At 34.7% G+C, this 20,577-nt stretch overlaps 1 protein-coding gene across 2 annotated transcripts in view; it reads left to right on the forward strand.

Moving 5' to 3' along the window:
- The first annotated feature begins 3,633 nt into the window (after positions 1 to 3,633).
- The window catches only part of GABRA1 (gamma-aminobutyric acid type A receptor subunit alpha1), a 53,997-nt gene continuing 37,053 nt past the window's right edge, over positions 3,634 to 20,577 (forward strand). Inside the window, exons 1-3 of one of the 2 annotated variants that reach the window (XM_032851732.1) lie at positions 3,634 to 4,064; positions 6,355 to 6,443; positions 9,819 to 9,931. In XM_032851732.1, coding sequence (XP_032707623.1) covers positions 6,370 to 6,443; positions 9,819 to 9,931 — 187 coding nt within the window. In that variant the 5' untranslated portion in view covers positions 3,634 to 4,064; positions 6,355 to 6,369. The other variant, XM_032851733.1, reaches the window with a different exon arrangement.

The raw sequence follows: 20,577 nt of genomic DNA on the forward strand, positions 1-20,577 counted from the left end.
TCTAAGCTATGCAAAGACATTTAAAAAGACCACTTTATTCTAGGCTTCGGTTGATACTTATTTGATATTTCATTATTTTTGCTTCTTCTTCTCCCTCACCCCAAATTATTTTATAAATGATAAAAAGCCACACTGAATTAATAAGAATACTCTTGCTATTTTTTTTCCCTCATTTGGTTCACATTTAGTTGGAGAAAGTAAAAACATTTCTGTTGAAAAGAATCAGTACCACTTCTTCAATTAGGTCAGGGCTTCCTGCCATTTAAAATTGACAGAAAAAGCAAAATGTACCAGACTGCAACACTGGAAATAGAGCTGTTAGGCCTCCCCAGGATCTGTGGTCCTATGTTTGACCTCAAATCCCTTCTGCCTACAACCAGTGAGGGTTTGGAGGTCCTTTGAGAGAGTGGCCTTGTAAGAAGGAAAATAGCAGAAACCTCCAAAACACTGAAGTAAACCTGACCCTGTGTTGCAGTTTGAGGCACTAGACCAGCAAAAGAAGAATCTTGTCCTGAACAATTTTTTTTTAAGATTTTATTTATTTATTTGAGAGAGGAAGAGAGAGAGAGCATGAGAGGGGAGAAGGTCAGAGGGAGAAGCAGACTCCCCACAGAGCTGGGAGACTGATGTGGGACTCGATCCTGGAACTCCAGGATCGTGACCTGAGCCAAAGGCAGTGGCTTAACCACCTGAGCCACGCAGGCACCCCCTGAACAAATATTTTTTTAAAAATGTTCAGAGATAGGTTTTATGTAACTGATATGAAGATGGTAAGCATAGATGTAAGATGAATAAAACAGATTTTAACGTGAATTTACAACTTATAGTAATTAAGGAAATAAAGTAATGTAGAAGGGTGGTCAAGAAAATAAGCTTTGAAGTCAGAAGATCTGGGTTTGCATAGCACGAACATTCACTACCTATGTGACCCTTGGCAAATCTCACTCTCTCTAACCCATAATTTATTGGATGATTAGTAAAGCAGGTATATTAAGACTATCTCTCACAGACATGTTTTATGAATTAAATTGAATGGTTTATGCAAGTTTGTTAGCACATTACTTGGCACCAAGTAAACACTTTAAGAATACTAAATATCATGGTTACTACTATTATAAAAAGTTACTTCAATCAGATATAAGTTGCACACACAGTTTGAAGGAATTTATTCCCCTAGGTAGAGGAAAAAACAAGAGTGTCACCAATGATCTAAAAGATTCAATATAACAAGACAATATAAAGTAATTATCTCCTTGTCATTAATTTATATTTTTCTTATATTTATTTGTTGGTAATATGTGCATATGTTAATGATACCTTGATGGGAAATAATAAATACACGGATAATTTAAAGTTGCAATTGCTGTTTTTGGAGTAGTCAAATTATCAATGTTTTACATGGCCACTATTTATTAAATTCATTTATTTAAAACATATGTCTTAAAACAAATCATACACAGATCAGCTAGTAAAAACTGCCTTGTTTTACTTAGAAAATCATAGTATGGACTTTTCCATTCCTGTAGTTTTAACTGTAGTTTTAAGATAAATACAATCTTATTTCTAAATATTTGTCTTAAAATGTATGGAAATGCTGTGCAGTTGCATCCTATTGGATAGTCACATAATATTTAATCTGAAGAAAGATGTGATTGGCATTGTTTTCAGAGATTATGGTGCGAATGATAACGTTTCAGTAACTGATTGGAAAAAACATAATCAGTAGAGTGATTTGATTGTATGGCATTAGATAGAGGATATAAAGTTATTTCATTTGCGGAGGAGAGTACAAGGAGCTGTGACAGTTTTACCAGGAGGAAAAAAGATGAAAAGATTACATTTCTAGGACTATCTAGAAATAGTCTTTATTGAATAGTCTTTGTTGAATCAAAGGAAAACAATGGAATTGCATTTTAAATGGTCAGATAAGAAAACAGTATTTTTAAATTGTTAACCCAGGGTTTCAGAATATCGCTGAAGTGAGTTTTAATTCTCAGAACTGCTCAAGAAGTAAGTGATTAATGGATAAGTACATAAGTAAATAAAAATTGAGGACTCTCATATAAGGAAGATATGATGATCCTCAATGGATATCTTTAAGAATGCATTGATCTTTGTCCTATCTGAACAGAGTAGGCAACATAAGATGGTCTTTAAATCTCTCTTTCTTGAAGATTTATTTCTAAAATAATTTCCCAGTAACATTTCCCTTTTAAAACTCATGATAACCAAGCCCAAATCTGAATGTGGTCATCATTTTTATTTTCCTTCATTTTTTCAATAAGATAAGTTTATTTTCAATTACCTGTCCTATGTTTTAACCACCTAAGCTGATTACATTGCAGCACAACGTCAAGGAAGGCTTCCAGCATCAAAAACCAGTGAGTGGTATAGACTTGCCATTTAGGGTTTTTTTCTTCTCCTTGCCAAGCTCCGCCCCTATTTAAAAAAAAAAAAAAAAAAGTCTCCTCTGCTAGAAGTCTTCGTCGTCAAAATGACTAGGGAGCTCAAAGGTCGGACCTTCCTCACCAGAAGAAATACCTGAAGGCACCCTATCTTTTCAGCGCCTCCTATCTAGTCTAGCGCAAGTACAGAAGGGACAGTTTCCAGAGCTTCGGGTCATTTCAGAAACACCCATTTCTTCTGTGCTACAAACACCCATTCACAAAATCCGAAGATAGAACTCAGTCGCCCCTGGCTCGTTGAAATTTTAGTTAGATTGATGTTGAAATACACCCTCCTTCCCTAAGTGTATAGTTTATTCGTGGGTGGAGAGCCACCAGGGAGGGTAACAGAAGAGGGCAGGGAGGAGGAAAAAAAAAAAAAAAAGTAGAAGACGGTTTTGTCTTGACTTCTAAAAATCTTTTTGTTAATCTTCTCTCCTCCCCCTCTCCCATTTTCCTAATCCGGAGGATGATGGATGGAGTTCGAGGCGAGGGAATGATTCCGGAAATGGAGCTATGACTCTCAAACCTAGAAATGATCTGGGTGCTTTATTTAAAGTTAAATACTCCTCGTCCTAGGGACCCAGCACAATTCTTACTTAAAGAAGCCCGTGTGTTCTCCTTCATAACGTAAACAGACAAACGGTTGCCCCCAGAGATTAAAAACGCGGTTCCGGAGAGCGTTTATTGCTGCCCTCTAAGCTGCAGACGAAGGTGGGGTGAAAAGCGCTCACAACCTGTGAAAGTGCGAAAGCCTCGAAACCCGGTGGCCAGTTCCCTCCTGGCCAGAACTCTTCCCCGCCATCCCTCATTATTCGTGACTCCGCAAGACACAGGGACTCAGACATGTGTGTGGGAGTGCGTGTGAGGGAGACAGGCGAGAGGACGGTGGCTTTCCACATGTGCAACCCTGCAGCTCCCTGCATTCATTCATATGCATGCAGTGGTTGAATCTTTGATCAAAGGATTAGTTACACTGATGAGTTTTTTTTTTTTTTTAATGGGCACACCTTAAAATAGTGTTCATAAATTGAAAGTATGAAAAGGTTCTGAGTAGAGTCCCTGGGTCTCTAACCCTGTCTACCCTTTGCTCCCCCATTTCTACTCCCCACCAAAAAAAAAAAAAAAAAAAAAAAAAAAAGGAAAGCTTGCAGCAGATTGTAGAAGGATTTGAGTCTGCAGCCAGAGAGAAGGGGATTAGGGCCAGAGCGGTGCAAGTTAAATTGTGCTGCATATAAAAAATGGGCGGATTGGTCTCCAGATCCAGAGGCTGGTACCACCTTCCTTTCTAAAATAAAATCTCTCTGGCATGAAGTCACCGCCTATTTCACATCCGGTTTGCCCTGGGACGTATTACTACTGTCTTGGTAAAGAGAAATCTTTTGTTGTATAGCTGCAGATCGGATACTGGGAAGCAAATTTGGGTGTGAAATCTTCAGCAAAGGAGCACACAGAGTCCATGATGGCTCAGACCGAGTGAGTGAGAGGCAGAGCGAGGACGCCCCTCCGCTCGCGGCGCGCCCGGACTCGCGGACTCGCGCTGGTTCCAGGCTCTCCGCGATTTTCTCTCGCACACTTTTCCCGGGTCTTGAGCGATCCTGTGCCCAGAGGGGGCCCGAGGTAAGTGCGGCTTCAGACCGCTACACACTGAGCTTTGAACGCTGCTTTTCCTAGCTGGAGAGACAGGAATGCTGGAGAAAAAAGAGAAAGAGGAACAGGACAAGAGCCCGATCCCATAGCAGGTAGAAACAACGAATGTTTTTCTTTCAGGGTGAAAACCGCAGCGATAGAGAAGCATTATTTTTGCCCCTCTGTATCTCTTCTTTTCTTTCTCTCTTTCTTAGGCAGATATGAATTTATTCCGTGGGGTGGGTGGTGACATGTTGTTTTGATTTTTTTTTTTTTTTTTCCAAGAGCGTGCTGGGATGAGCTGGGGAGGGGCTTTGGGGGGCATCATCTAAAGTTAAGACGCTGGGACAGAAAACCTGTCTTAGTGTTCTGTCCTATGGAAGGCACTCTCACATTCTGTCTGCAAAAATGCCTCTTTTCTCCTTTCCAGGGGACGCTGCTAAAATGCCCTCTGGTGTAGGGGTCTCTCTGGTTCTGAACATGAAAAACTCAACTTACCATTTGATATGAGTGGCATGGGATATGGGTGTTTGGAGGGTGTGCGTTTGGTGGGGGAAGGTGGAAAAGGGTAAGGAAGCAGCTTAGCATTTCTTTTAAACTATTATGTTTGTATTTGCAAGAAACTTTCTTACTCAACAACTCGAGCACCATGATAGGTTTGTTTTTCTCTTTAAAATGCCAGAGGAGGACAAAAAGCTATGGTACCTTGTCCTGGGATTTTGTTTCATTTACCCCTTTGGGAATACCCCCCCTTTTTTATAAAGACCAATAATTATTAATAGGGCAAGAGAAGTTGCTTTTCTTTCATAACATGTTGAAGATTAATGCAAGGGTGAATTATAAATGTGCAATTTAGATGCAGTATTTTAACATAATGATATTTATCCAATATTTCTTCTCGTCCGTGCCAAAACCAGTGACTAAATTAAGTAAAAACTATGAAGCTCACAGCTCTTTTCTGTAGATCTAGACCATTTTACTCCAAACACATTAATTATGTTTCATTGCTTACATGCCTGTTTGTAATGGTTTTTACTGATATAAATGATCCCCAAGAGTGTGGAAAGCATTTGTGTAGATGTACTTAAAGACATACCACATTAAACCATAGAGTGGTTAATGAAAAACATGCTTTAAAAGACATGCAATCCATTAATCACTGTCTATACTAAGGAGTATAGATTCAGGGAAGTGCTAATAAATACCTTTAACATTCTCATGTTATAACTGCCTTTAATTATGACACATGAAATAAAGTGTTACCATATCTGCTCCTTATCCAGGTAGTGCACTGATTTTTAAAAATTGACTCCACAAATAGATCATAATTTTTTGAAATATTTAAGCTTTCCATACTCCTCCTTTCCTCCAGCATCCCACTATCAAGTCTAAAATTCAACAATCAGATGGTGATTGATTGCACTTTACCTAAGAGGGAAAAAAGATTCCCGTATTCATGTAAAGCAAAGCACTCCAGCTTCCATCTGTTTGAGATGAAACATTTTCTAGCAGCAACCTGGCAGAATTCAAGAGGGCTTAAAAGATATGTGTGGGCATGTTTGTATGCATTTATGTGAGTGTGGTTTGTGTGTATGAGAGAGATCAGCACATGGTTTGACTGTAAAGTATGTCCTTTAGCCTCACAGAAGCATTAGTGAGCATATTTAATAAGGCAATCACAGGCAGAGAACATAAGCACGACTTCGGCATTCAACAGTGTGTTTCTTTTCTTTTTTTTTTTTTTTTTTAAGATAAATACAGTTGCTTCTGAAATCAAGGTGCATCCAGAATTCAAAGATGAATTCAGTCATTGAAGCATACTAACCTACCCCATCTCAGCTCCAAAACATTTCTCCCCGTTACAGACACCAGCTTAAAAATTTCAATTCACAGTTCAGGCGTGGAAACTCCAATCAGAAAGGTCAATATTTTCAGATCATAAAAAACAGGAAGAGAGTAATTCACACTATATTGGAAATATAAAACCTAAAGGAAAAAAAAAACAGTTTTTATGTTGGGCAGTATTGGCACTTGAAAGCATTTCAATTTGTATTCTTTTACAGGAGAAATTAAGACACTGATATATTTCTGAATGGAGAAATGGAAGGGATAGTGGAGAATGGATGGTCCAGGTTTCCATTGCTTCCAATGAGGTGTCATATCCCAGTGAGGTCATTTCCTGACTTCAAAGCATTCATCTGAACTGCCTCAGTCAGCCCTAGTGGTTATAACCTGATGTTTCTTGCAAGAGACATTGATCTCTGCTTGTTCTACTTTTCAGCTGCACAAGCCCGCAATGAAGAAAAGTCCGGGTCTCTCTGAGTATCTTTGGGCCTGGACCCTCCTTCTGAGCACATTGACTGGAAGAAGGTGGGGGCACTTTATTTTAGATCCGCATGATAATTTTTGTAACTTTTCATTTATTCTTTCAGGGGGAAGAAAATTGTCCTTGGATGAAATTCATGACTAAGGGAATTCAAAAAACTTAACAGCAATAAAATCCCAACTAAGAATAAAGAAGAGCAGTATGAAAAAATAGCCATCTTATTTGCATGATGGTTAGAATACACTTAACACGCTTTTGTTAAAGGAATGTATTAATTCAACATTTAAGTCTTAAATTGAACTTCTCACTGTTCAGTTGTAACTGAATGAAATATGTAGTTTCCTAATTCATAGAGAAAGTTACCCCAATTAATGTCTGCATACTCTGTGAGTTGATTTTCCAACAAGAAAATTTCTAGCCAGCTGTAAAGATCATAGAGTAACTTGTGACTGCATGAAAATGGAAAGTTTAAAATAATATTTGTAATTTGAAAGTCCTAAGTCTCTATAAATATGTGTGCATATTATGTTTTGAAACCATTCTTTGTATAATCAATAGAGGTAGAATATACTAAACGAATATTTAAGAACATTACATAAAATTGAACTTCTCTAATTAAGCGTGACTACTGTGGGAAAAGTTATGAGAAAAATTTAAACGTATGTTTAACCATATTTGAAAATTTGCTGATGATCAAATCAAGCATATAAACATATTGTAGTAGCAGTGATGTAAGTGACCAAAAATTTCAGATTCTTCTTTATCTGCTTTTATACTTCTTGCATGGTATACTCCTGTGGCCCTTAAGACAGTCTTAGACATAAAAACCCAAGGTTCTTCGAGATGTAATGGAAGGTAAACTCTTAAAAAGTTAAGGTAGAGAGAAGGAATGATCTGGAAAGATGTGAATTTAGGAAATTTTTTTTTAATTAAGACGTCTGTTTTTATTATTTGCTATTGTGTGTGGTAAGTAATGACTATCAGATAAAGAGGAGATCCACTATTGCCAGATACTCTTAATCCGAGGAGTTAAATGTTTTCCATTTCTTTTGAAAAATTATATGAAGTGTTACTATTGTAATGACCTGTAGATGGAGATAGTGCACAGTATTTTATTATAGAGTGGTTCATTCGGAATCAAAATCAGGTACTGTAACTGACATTTCTCTTCAAATTATATATTCTGTTTAGGAAACCTTACATTGGCATAAGTGTTTAAGAGCAATAAACAATCTTGATCTCTATTCTGGGGTTATTCTTTGACAGTTATAACTGGACATAGTAAATTAGAAGTGGAGATGAAAAATACCCTCATTAGAAAATCACAGGAAATAAGGTACTATTCCAGCTGGGATAGCAGAACTAGTTTTCTGGGAGGGATGGAAACGTCTCCTTTGGCATTTGCATTCTGATGTATACAATTGGTGGAAATGGCACTTATAAGATAAAACCAGGGATGAAAGTTTTTCCTGAATTTAGTATACGCCTCAACACACAAAAAAATGCAGGAAAAGGTAATAGACAACTGCATATTCTAGGAATTGTATCCAGAATCTAATTGTGCTCTGTCCCTTACCCCATCTCATCTTTAACCTTCTTATTTTGCTGCTTTCTTCCTTAGACTACTTGATCAGGCCCTCCTCACAATTTAAAGTGGACTAGCATTTCTTTTCCACCTTTATCAAGATGACCTTCAATATCCTTGAAAGATGCATGCATGTGTGACAGTTCGTTTTGTGAAGACTTTTTATAAGTAATTACATTTAGACAACTATTTTTGCTTTACTGGTATCATCTGCTAATGAGACATCCTGGAAAATTTGATTTCAAAAACTAGTAAGATGTTTAATTTTGCCAAGGGAGAATAAACTGTCAAGCTGTATGGTATTAATGTTGAATTTAGGAGAATGGGAAATTGTTCCATGCAGTTGAATTTCATATATTTAGCATCATGAAGAGCCTTTAGTTATAATAGTTTTAATTATTAAATTAAAATTTTATCAGAAAAATGGCCATTGAATTTTGACGATATAAAACTACTTACCTTTTTAAAAATAATGTTTGTTTTTGAAATGATACTTTCTTTATATTTCTTACTCCTGTCAAATAAGTGAATCCTGGTTTCGGATGTTACTGTTTTTTTCATTGATCAGTAATACAAACACACAAGAGTGAAGCCAAAAGCATATTAAACAGAGTATGAAAGTGATATTTTTGTGGCGTTTCTTAGTTTACACTCTCCATTTTTTTTTTTTAACTCAAGGTCAGAACTGTCATTGAAATGTATCAGTGAGTGTGATCCACTGAGATAAAAAAACTTCTCTCAAAGGATTTTGGAGGTGTCATCCTAATCATTACATAAAGTATGATTCAACAACCATAAATGATAATGTGATTGTTATAAGAAATGCGCAGTATTTGAACTATGGTCACTATGTGGTTGAAACTCAAAGACTAGTAATGATAAGGGGTAGAAATGATACCTGAAGCTAGAAAGATTTAAATAGAAACAATTAATCCATTATAGAAGAATAGAACTAAAGTTTTAGACTAAAAGTTGAAGAAAACAGGGTTCTTGTTCAAGCTCTGCTCACAGATTGCTATGTTTTCTTAAAACACTAATCCGACACTACAGTTCAATAAACCATAAATTAAGAATATTGGACCATATCTTTTCCAAGGTATCTTTTACTTTAAGACAGAAATGACAAAAACTCATTTAATTAGAGATTTGAATTAGGCACATTGTAGAAATCAGTTCATAAAACTCAAGGGGAATGGAAATTACACACTGATTTGAAACTATAATTATCCTAAGAAACACGTTTTAACTTTTTTTCTCATCTAAATATCCTAAAAGAACATCAAAAGAATAAATACAGATATATGTAGATATTTCTACCTCTATATCTATATCTATATATATATAAAGTGGATGAAAGAAGTAAATGTTGGTAGGTGAAATCTTAGGCTAATGCTATACGTTACATTAAATGAAAGCAAAACTACTAATTTGATAGCTCATGAATACGTTTTGTGTTTTTATTTTTGGAAGAAGTTTGCCAGATTTTTTTTATTTCTCCTTAGCATGCATTAACCTTCTTGCCCAGGGAAACATGCATTATAGCATTGTATACATGCTGAGATTTATACGGGCAAAGAGACAGAACTCATTTCCTATAATTTTCCTTCCATAGTTAGAAAATTAGAATAAAGAGTTTATCATGTGTGATAACAAGTATGAGAAAATGGTAAAAATTAAAATATGACTTTTTTTTTTTAACTTTGCCGGAAGGAATTTTCAAATTAAGATTCAATAGGAAAGAAGATAGGAAAATCTAGGGAAAGCTTTATTTGGGAAAAAGGTTTTAATAGAATTATGTAATTTAGATTATTACCTGCCTTTATATCTTTTTCAGCTATGGACAACCCTCATTACAAGATGAACTTAAAGACAACACTACTGTCTTCACCAGAATTTTGGACCGACTCCTAGATGGTTATGACAATCGTCTGAGACCAGGATTGGGAGGTGGGTTGCGTTATTGTGTTTTTATTTTAGAGAACAGTATCAAATCTTTACTAATGAAGCCTTGCTTTCCTTGTAAATGTAAAGTAGTAAGAATAGTAGCATGTAGTTTAAGGACTAATCCTATTTTTAATAGATTGCTCAATGTTAGTTCAATTTACTATGGTATTTCTGTGCACATACCTATATGTAGAAAAAGGCAGATATAAACATTTCATAATTGCATTAAAAAATGTTACATTTACTTGGAAATCGTAATGTTTTCTGTGTAATGATTTTATTATCCGGGGAAAAAATGAAGTTAATATTCTCCCTGCTAGCCCAAAGAGTACATCTACTTCATTTGGCATTGCTCTGTTTACACTGAATTCAAATAGATTATCTCTGAGCCTAATGCTCTAAACATTTATTTTGAATTTTATGTATTGATCCACTGTTTTGCATTAGATTAGTACCAACTCTGGGATAAAAGGTGAATGCGATAGATGGTAATTTTTTTAACCATGCATTTGAACTTAAACCCTAATTTTCTATAGTAAAAATTTGTTTTTCTTTGTATACCAATTATACTAATGGATTTCTACTTAGGAAGAAAAAAGCGCTAAATAATACAATATTTATTACAATAAGAATAAATAGTGCTAGATATTACTCACATATTTGAATAAACTTTGAATAAGATAATCCACTAATCTTATTTAGTTAAGCAGAGACTAATGAAGCCAAAACAAAATATTGATCTCAGACTAAAACAAGGGAAACAAGGAAATAAATTATTGTTTAAAGTCACACAGGAAATCAAGGTGAGAATCTATGATTCCCAACTGTAGATAATGCTGCACCTTCTCTGAAGCATTTGTTTAAAACTATTTGATAGCAATATTTAAATTCCAATTAAATGGCAATATTAAGAAAGTCATCTCTCCTTCACTGAGGTAAATATATACAAAAAATAAGAAGCTTGGGAATCCAAATTTTGATTTTAAAACTGAATGGTAACATGAATTTAGTCTTTATATATATATATATATATATATAGAGAGAGAGAGAGAGAGAGTAGTGTAATCACATGGATGTGGATAATAGGTCTGTTTTGAGGCTAACAAACACCATTAGTGTCTCAGAGGTTTAAGAGGAACTGCTTTGTCAAAGACACAATTCAAATATACATCAGAGGCCTTACCAGGTGTCCTTTCTTGTCAATTTCAAACGTCCATTCTTGGACATGCTATACAAATTCCTTCAGGTTTGAATTCCACCTAGTGTTCCTTTACTACATTCTGAGAAAAAAAAGTCTCAAGGAACAATGTTTTGGTCATTAAATGGAATGCATAATTGGGTATATGATGTATTGCAATGATATTTGTATATATCTAAATGTTTAAACTGGCTTCAAGAGAATTGTTCTTAATTCACAGAATTTGAAATAAGTTGCAAAGATTTCAAGTAGGGAAGGAATGTACAAAAGGAAGAAACAGGATAGTGATACAACTTTTAAAAAAGTAAGGCTTTCCAAAGTACTAATTGGCATGCATCTGATTCCTTTACTTCCTACTCCATGATATCAGTCCTTACTAATCAACAGAATTTTATAATGCATCTAGGAAACACTGTTTCCATTCTAGTTTAGGAAATCTCTTTTAATACTTTAACATGTGAATATGAGTAACCTCTATAAGCTTTCTACATAATTTTCAGTTTGTTGAAGAATTTTAAACACACACACACACACACCCAGGCACATAACTTTAATGATCAACTGTCTTGTTTGGAGTGTAAGTAACAAACCCAGAACTGCTCCTTGACATTTAATTATATATAATAATTCTTAAATAAATGTGTATGTTAACTCTTTAATCAAATAGAGTGTAAACAGGAAGCATTTCACCTACTTTTTATCTGCATACCTGGACCATAGAGAGCCATAGAACTTGGGGATGTATAATGTAGGCTAAGAATGAATTGAAAAGCTAATTTTCAAGAAATGAGATATTGCTAGATATGTTAACAGAAACAACTGCATTGATTGAACCTGTAACATTACTGTTTTTGTAGAATCTACTTTTAATATCTATTTAATCCCCCCAAGTAAGAAAAAATAGACATGTGTTTAAAGAACAGAAATAGTTGGCCAATTATAGTCAAAGTATATTCTTTTAAATTGAAATGGATATAATGTGCTATAATAATAAATAATTCAAGGGCTCAAGAAAATTTAAAGGAATGGTGTGCTTTAATCTTTGCTAAAGATGACTTATCTGTTATCTGTGACTCCTAGAAACATTGATTTTGAGGATATGGTAGACAAAACAAATTAAAAAGTAGCTCAAATATTTACCTCTGTTTCTATTTTACGTATCATCCTGGGATGTACTACAATTAAATCTGATAAATTTGACAGTTATGAGGAAGCTTTAATACTAACTTAATTTTCATTAAATTTTTTTTGGAGTGCATCTTATAACCTTAAGGGATATACGAACATGTTTATTATATGTATCTCCAGAGTCATCAGTACTTTTATGTACATTTTGAGAATGTCTCTCAATCTTTAGAAAACTATACCTTAAAATATTAAATACAGTTTTTAGAAATTTTCCGAAGCATTATCAGCTATAGAATTAGAAAAATATTACCACAATGCTTTCTGAGTGCTATAAACTGAAATTAATGAATAAATATTTCTCTGTAGTTATTTAATTTCATTTCTTTACCATAGATTTCTCTGAAGTATGATATACATTCCAGTAGATCTCCATTGCAGAAATGGACCTTTCTTATTGTTGTTGTTGTTGTTGTTACAAGATCCATTTTCTTTTTTATCTATTTTCATAGATGAAAAGCCCATCTAGAGCAAATACTTGAAATATTATTATTAGTTTATAAGAGGGTAAAAGTTTCCTTTTAATTGCTTCATGATCACCACTGAGTTGATCTTCTCTTATGAGAGAAATGGGCCCACTCTCTTCTCTATTATGACAAAAGTCTGTTTTTGTTTTTGTTTTTGTTTTTTGAGAATAATGTTATGCAGAAGGCAGGGATATTTTGTTCTGAATGTCCTCAGAAGGTATAGAAATATGATAAGCTGAGACTCGAAACTACTGGAAGAAACTCTTTATGTGCAAATTCATCATGACCTGTTTTTCAGAAAAACATACTGCCACCCGAAGGCATAGCAATACTCTTTGGAGATATATACTCTGGGTCCAATAACTAAGAAACAAAATATATTAACTTGGTTCATCTAGTTGATAGAAACCACTTTGTAGATTGTCTACCTTTTCAGAGCCCAGAGAGCAATCCTGAGAAGGTGAAAATGAAAGGGTAATGTAAAGAGAGATATCCAGGAAGGGACTCTTTTTTTCTTTTTCTTTTTTTCTTTTTCTTTTTCATTTTCTTTTTTCTTTTCTTTCTTTCTCTCTTTTTTTCTCTCTTTCTTTCTAGATAGGAGAGATGAAAAAGAATACAATGTGTGGAATTCTAATGATGTAATGTCCTCTATTCAAGAACAAAAGAGAACAATAATTTGGCCATGTTCATATTTTAAATACAAAGTTAATGAAGGAAACTTGAAATGGACTTGAATTTAAATAATCAGTAGCCAGAAAATACAAATCAAAATTCTCAGAAGTTGTGGAATTCATTCTCATTTAAAAGTCTCTTTTTTTGAGGGCAAGGTGTAGAGGGCTACTTCTCCCTTGCAACCAGGAACTAAAGAATGTTTTTGAAAGGCTTTAGCCTAAAGCCTGGTCAGTACAGAGGAATAAAATGGTAGGAGGAGGGGAAAAGGTAAAAGCCAGAAAGAATGGCAAGATAGGAAAGAGCAGGTTAGAGAAGAACAGAGAATGAAAGGGGGCATTGAAGATAAGGAGAGGGAAGTGAGAGGGATAGAGAATGTGAAAAGAGAGCAACCCAGAGAAAATGGTAAAAGAGAGGGATCTGTGTTCTAAAGATGAGTAGACTCAGGTGTTCCTTGATTAATCAAGATTCCTCTTCTCATTTTAAATCAGGACCAAACCAAGCACGTTCTGAAACAATTCATTTTCTGAAGGTTTCTCCTTATTAACTGAATTTTCTTGAACTTCCTAAAGAGTTAAATGATACAGCCCCTGAACTGCAGCCATCCAAGTTAAATTTTGGCCACCATCACATTGGTTCCCCCTGCGCTCTAGGTGGGGGCAAAAACAGCCTATAAACACAGATCCCAAACTTAATTCTGAAGGGAGGTTTCAGGTTTTTAAGGATAAGTAATACCCTTCCAGTGACATCTTACCCTTTCCTTTTGTCCAGCCTTATGTACAGGCTACATTTAATCAATGATATGACACAATCCCAGGGTGAACCGGGTTGATATGTACAGTTTATTGTCTGGAACATACCACCAAGCTGAGGGGTTACTGTCCCTCCCGTTCACAGGCTTCTTCTTAAGCATCTTGCTTACAAAAGACCTTTTCTTCTATAAACAATTTTATTTCACTCCTTGGAAAACTGATTAGGGTAAAACTATATTTAAATAGAAATCAAACAAGATAGTGTCAAAGGAATGAGATCTTGGTTGAGCCACATTTTCAAGGGACTACAAAACTTTTCACTTGCTCCCTCCCTGCTAATGATAGTTTCTGGAAATATTTTTCTAAATTTCTAAATATTGCCTTAGGTTTAATCTCAGTAAGTAATATATAGGATGATAGATACCTCCCAAAGATTGTATCATCAAACCATAAAGATGAAGATGGTCAAGTTAAGAGAGTGAATGCATAATCATCATGTGACAAACCCAGGAGATGAGAGGAGAAGTAAATCAGTAAATGAGTAGATAGGAATGCAGGTAGATAATGGACTTTGTTTATCCCTATCATACCCTTAACAGATATTTAGTTAAGATTTTCTTCTTTTTCCTGTAAGTCATACAGAGTTAGGATTTTTATTTATTTGTATCATTTTTTACTCAAATGTATCAGATGAATAATTGTAAGGAGTATAATTGGGGTTTTCTCTCTAGTTATTTTAGTGCTAACTAATGTTCAAAAAACAATCATACTTCAAAGCAGATTTTCTCCTTATCTTCCTAATTTTCCCAATTTGGGATTTGTAATGCTATATAAGGCCTTTCAGACTTCCTTTAGCTCAATTATTGCAAGAGATCTCAGTGTTAAGATGTAAACATCTCCAGCTAAGCAAGGTGACTGGGTTGGATATGCATGCAGTTGGCAAAGTGGTGTTAACTCCTGGGGGATCTTTGGTTATGGGTTTTTGGTTTTTTGGTTTTTTTTGTTGTTGTTTTTTTTTTTTTTTACATCAAAAGAAGTAAAGGTGGAAAATTAAGCACTCTGGAAAAAAAGCAGATTAACTTTTGGGAAATATTTTTGTGGCTTTGTAAAGTTTAGGTGACTAGGGGCTAGAGAAAGAAGCATCATTTAATTCTTTTTCAAAATTCAACTTTGTTCTATCTCAGGATTCCAACGCATCCAATATTCATGTAATTTTTAAAATTATTAATTTATAATTTATATATTTATCCTATCATTATTATTAATATTATTTGTATCCTGTGTGATTCTGAGATCAGAGACAACCATTTTATTCATGTTCAACTGAAGTTAACACATACATTTTATATTTCTAATAAACAGCCAGAATTTCAAAAATTAAGAGGATGAGATATTAAGAGGACAATGTGATGGCTTTTGACAGAATGAAAAGATTCTAAATTAATAACAACATCCAAAAAATTTGAAAGATTAGATTCATCTAATATTTTTTGTTGGTGGAAGTTGTGTTATATTTCCTTTACCAGATCATGGCTTTAGTATTACCTTTTGAAATGTGACTCTGGAATCCTTCATTCTGAATTTGCTATAGCCTTATCTGGTGCATTTAATGTGAGCTGTGGAGCGGATACTCAGACTCTGGCATAATGTAATCCATTTTCACAGAAATATTATATCTAGACATTCCCAAATCCAGTTGAAGTTTTGAGAAAAAGCAGTTACTAAAAACCCAAGAGGAACTGTTAAAATGAACAGAGAGCCCCTTTTAACCTTCACTGGCTGGGATCTCTAGTCAGCTCCTGAAGCCAGCTTGTCTAATGAATCCAAGCTAGATACCCAAAGGAATGTTGTAGCATATTTAGAAACTTTCTACTCTCATCGTTTCCTGTTGTGTATAAATCATCGACAGATCAGTGCCAAGAATTTCCTGAGGTAAAATGTAGCCACTGAGGCTATGCTTAAGTTATAAAGACCAAATTATTAGTAACAGCCGCAGTTTATTTTCTGTGCAGTTACTTTTGAACTTTTTATAGTTTTCATTTCCCTTCTTGATTCTAGAAACAATGTAGAATATTTTTTAAAAAGTTTTCTGTAGGTGATTTTTTTTTCCAGGTACAATCTGAATTCCTTGCTTGAAAAATAATGTTGTAGTGTTTCTGAGATGAGAAACTCTGCCGTTTTGGAAAACTTAAGAGAAAACACAGTCCTAAATAGATCCCATATTCCTCCAAAGATTGCTATAGTGTTAGTCTTATGTAACTAAAATGCTGTGATGGAAACAGGAAGTATGATGCCTCAAAGCTATTACAGGTTATACATTTTTTTAAAGATTTTATTTATTTATTTGACAGAGAGAGAGATCATAAGTGGGCAGAGAGGCAGGCAGAGAGAGAGGGGGGGGGAAGCAGGCTCTCCACTGAGCAGAGAGCTCAATGCGGGGCTCGATTCCAAGACCCGGAGATCATGACCCAAGCCAAAGGCAGATGCCTAACCGAATGAGCCATCCAGGTGCCCCAGTTATATAATTTTGATTAAGACTTACATAGACCAAAAGAAACCCATTCTTCCAACACAGCCAACTTTCTATAGGTTACTCCCTCTCAATAGAAATTGCCTATAACATAAAGAAGGAAGGAGGGAAATTCTCAATGGAAATGAGTTTCATCTCTGCCATGGTAAACTTTCCCTTTTTTCCCCCCTGGAAGATGCTTGTATCATTTGAGTACTTAGAATCTGAAAACACAAAAGGATCAGGGATTTGTTAGTTACCTCGAAATGTGGGTTTCTACCCCATGTCCAGATTTAGTAGCTGAACACAGCCACAATTAAGTAGCTCTACATATCAGCTGGAGAAAGTTGCCAATTATTTTAAAGAATTTAGGGAACAGAAATGAAGGACAGGGAGCAAAAATGTTGCCCCAGGCAGATTGGCAGGGAGCTGAAACATTGTCCAATCCAGGAGTACACACTGACGGTTATGTAGGGAGACCAGAACATTTTCAATTTCCAAACAGGACCATTTCCAAGTGGGGTTTTAAGATATACTTTATTATGATGACTAATGTTAGTCCATTTAGTCTCCATACAGTGACTGCTTCTGTGAATTAACAGATAGAAAATAACATAAAGGAGACAATAAACCCCCTTCATAAGCTATAAGTCTACAGAATAGACTTAGGCCTAGTGAATATTACTCTGAGTTCCTCAGTAGACAGCATTTCCAGTGAAAATATGGCCAACACCATATTAAATAAATTGTTGTGATAGGCATTCTTAATAAAAACACCATCTTTAATTCTTCATTGTTGATTCCCTATTCCATTTTTTGTGACACTCTTACAACGCATTATTCACACAGCATCAGCTATCTTCTTAAACCACAAGTAACATCATTTTAGTTCATTACCCAAAGGTTCTTTAGTGCATTAGAATAAAGGTCAGCTGCTTAGTGAAATGCAGAAAGCTCGTTAGGTGTGGTCACACTCGCATCCAGAGTGTCATCTTGTACCACAATCATTGGCATAACCAGGCTCCAGATATATTATCAGACTTTCTGTTTCTTTTTTTTTTTTTTTTAAAGATTTTATTTATTTATTTGACAGACAGAGAACACAAGTAGGCAGAGAAGCAGGCAGAGAGAAAGAGAGAAGCAGGCTCTGCACTGAGCAGAGAGCCTGATGCGGGGCTCGATCCCAGGACCCTGGGATCATGACCTGAGCTGAAGGCAGAGGCTTTAACCACTGAGCCACCCAGGCGCCCCTCTGTTTCTTTTTTTAAGATTTTATTTATTTGAGAGAGACAGAGCACAAGTCAGTGAAGGGGTAGAGGGAGAAACAGGCTTTCCACTGAACAGGGAGACCAATACAGGGCTCAATCCCAGGACCCTGGGATCACAACCTGAGCCAAAAGAAGATACTTATCTGACTGAGCCACCCAGGTACCCCCGGGCTTTTTGTGTCTTAAACATCACACGTTTGTTCTCACCTCAGATCTTGTTATTTCTTCTTCTTCTTTAATCATCTTTCTCTTTCTGCTCCTCCCTGAATTTTTTTTCATCATTGAGGTCTCGGTTCAAAGTTATCTCTTCAAAAGACATTCTTTCAGAGTACTTACAGTGATCTGAAATGAATTAGTATAATTCGTGTATGTGTTTGGATATAATTATATATGTAATTATATCTGTCACCTTCCTGTCATCTACTACCAATTCATGTGTCTAATCTATCATCTTTTTATCTTTCCTATTTATGTTTCTAACCTATCTAAAATAGGTTTTCCCCAAGACTGTAAGATGTGCTACAGAATAGGAACATTTGCACTTTTGTTCACCAACCCAGTATTATTACTTAGAGCAGTGCCTGTGTGGCATGTAGAAAATGCTCAGTAAACATTTGTTGGTTAAACTAATATACTCAACAAATGTATTTCACAGTGTTTTTAGCATCTAATCTTATTCCGCCCTTACTCTAGTGTTATGTACTCAACTGTGCAGGTGTTATTTCTTCACTAAAAAGGGGAAAAACAGGCTCAGAAATATTAAAGGCTTGTACCTAAAATCACACAGCTTGTTCTCCAGTAAAATCAGAGTTAAAATCTGAGTGTTTTGACTTTTAATCCAATGTGCTTACTACTTACTATACTATACTGCTTTTCTCATTTCTGCCTCAAGCACTAATCATCTTTTTGAATTATCACTTCAAAACATCTGTTATTTCAATACTTATCAGCAGGATATCAACATTGTAAGAAATCTCTGTTAAAAACAGATTTACTACTATCTAACAGCTATAGAGTATATAATACAGTATGTGTATGTGTTTGTATATATAGATATACATTTGTGTGTATGTATATATATAACATAAATATACACAAATCATATATATAAAGCACATAAAACATTTATATATGTATATAAAGTATATGTTTGAAGGATATCTTCTTTAAAGACTGATTTTAATTGGTTTATTTATCATCAAAAATTTTGCTGACATTGATGTACTATTTTAAGGTATCCCAAATTACTATAATAATAATCACCAACATTATAATTTCATTTTACAGAACTATTCCATGATTATCCCTGTGAGAGTCTAACATGTATATAAATTTATACAAATTTTAAAGACTGTTGTTTTTTTTTTTATAATGGACAGGGAAGGATTACTGTGAAGAAAATACTTTAAAAATCATTTGCTAATTAATCTGCTCTTTGAACATTTCCTCCAACTGAGTTATTTTAATTGATTTCCATTTTCAGACAATTTCCTAGTTTCATAAGGGGTTCATTGATGTTTAGCTTTGACTAACAGTAAAATCACTCTAGCTAAATTTCATTAGAAGTTCCTGACTCATGTTGTGTGTTCTTAAATAGAATATTTTAGAACATTAAAGTATCTTCACTTTTCCTCATGTGTTCTGTAGAAAGGCCTTGAGTACTTTCTAGGTATTTCTAATAACAGTAGAGTCCAGTGCTGAATCAATAAAGTCTGGTATTAGAGCATACAATTTGGACTTTAATGTTCTAATGTTCCTTAAATAATAAATAATTTCTTAAATAATAAATAACATCCTAAAATTATATATCTATATATTTCTCTCCTTAATGGGGATTTGTGGGAATTTCAAGTTGGAAAGGAGGGGGAAAAGATGACTAAATCTTCCCAGAATTGGAAAAAAGAAGGTTCTTCAACAATTCTGAGATATCAGCCCAAGCACATACATATGAGCATATCTTCCATTTAAGCCTGATCCTAGACCTAAATGGGTCTGGATTTCAAATCATCATCTCTTTACTGAAAAGGCAAGTTAACTTTTTATAATTTGACTAAAGTACATTCATAACAGTCCTCTATCTTGAACCTTTGCACTCTGAATTATAAATCTGTGTAAAGAATGACTTCACGTATCACTAAGGAAATTGCCTGTGAGTTGTAAGGAAAAACATACTTTTGGTCAAAGGAACCTATTTCTTGTCACTGAAATTGTACTCAACTGAATTAGAATGTGGTTTAAGGATAATCATTTGAATAGGAAAAAAAAAGGAGGAAAGGAATACATCAAGATATTAGTAGTAGATGTATGTGAATGAAGGTATTCTAAGGGGGTTAATTTTCTTCATATTTTTCTTTTTGAAATTTCTGAACATACTTTCAAGTTAAAAAAAATTTAAATAAACAACATGATAAATAACATTAGCCTTATGTTTACCATAATGCTTTTGTAACATTTTATAGTAACATTCCCAGATAAGTTTGGGAAATACAGGGATAAAAAAGGTTGATGACATTTATTTAAAACATGATTTCTTAGAGACATTGACATGCTAATTTTCATGATGCATCTTCCAGAGACATACATAATAACCAGAGTTTTTCA

This window comes from Lontra canadensis, unplaced genomic scaffold, assembly GCF_010015895.1.
Source record: "Lontra canadensis isolate GAN:19392208 unplaced genomic scaffold, GSC_riverotter_1.0 scaffold5, whole genome shotgun sequence".
Taxonomy (NCBI): Eukaryota; Metazoa; Chordata; class Mammalia; order Carnivora; family Mustelidae; genus Lontra; species Lontra canadensis.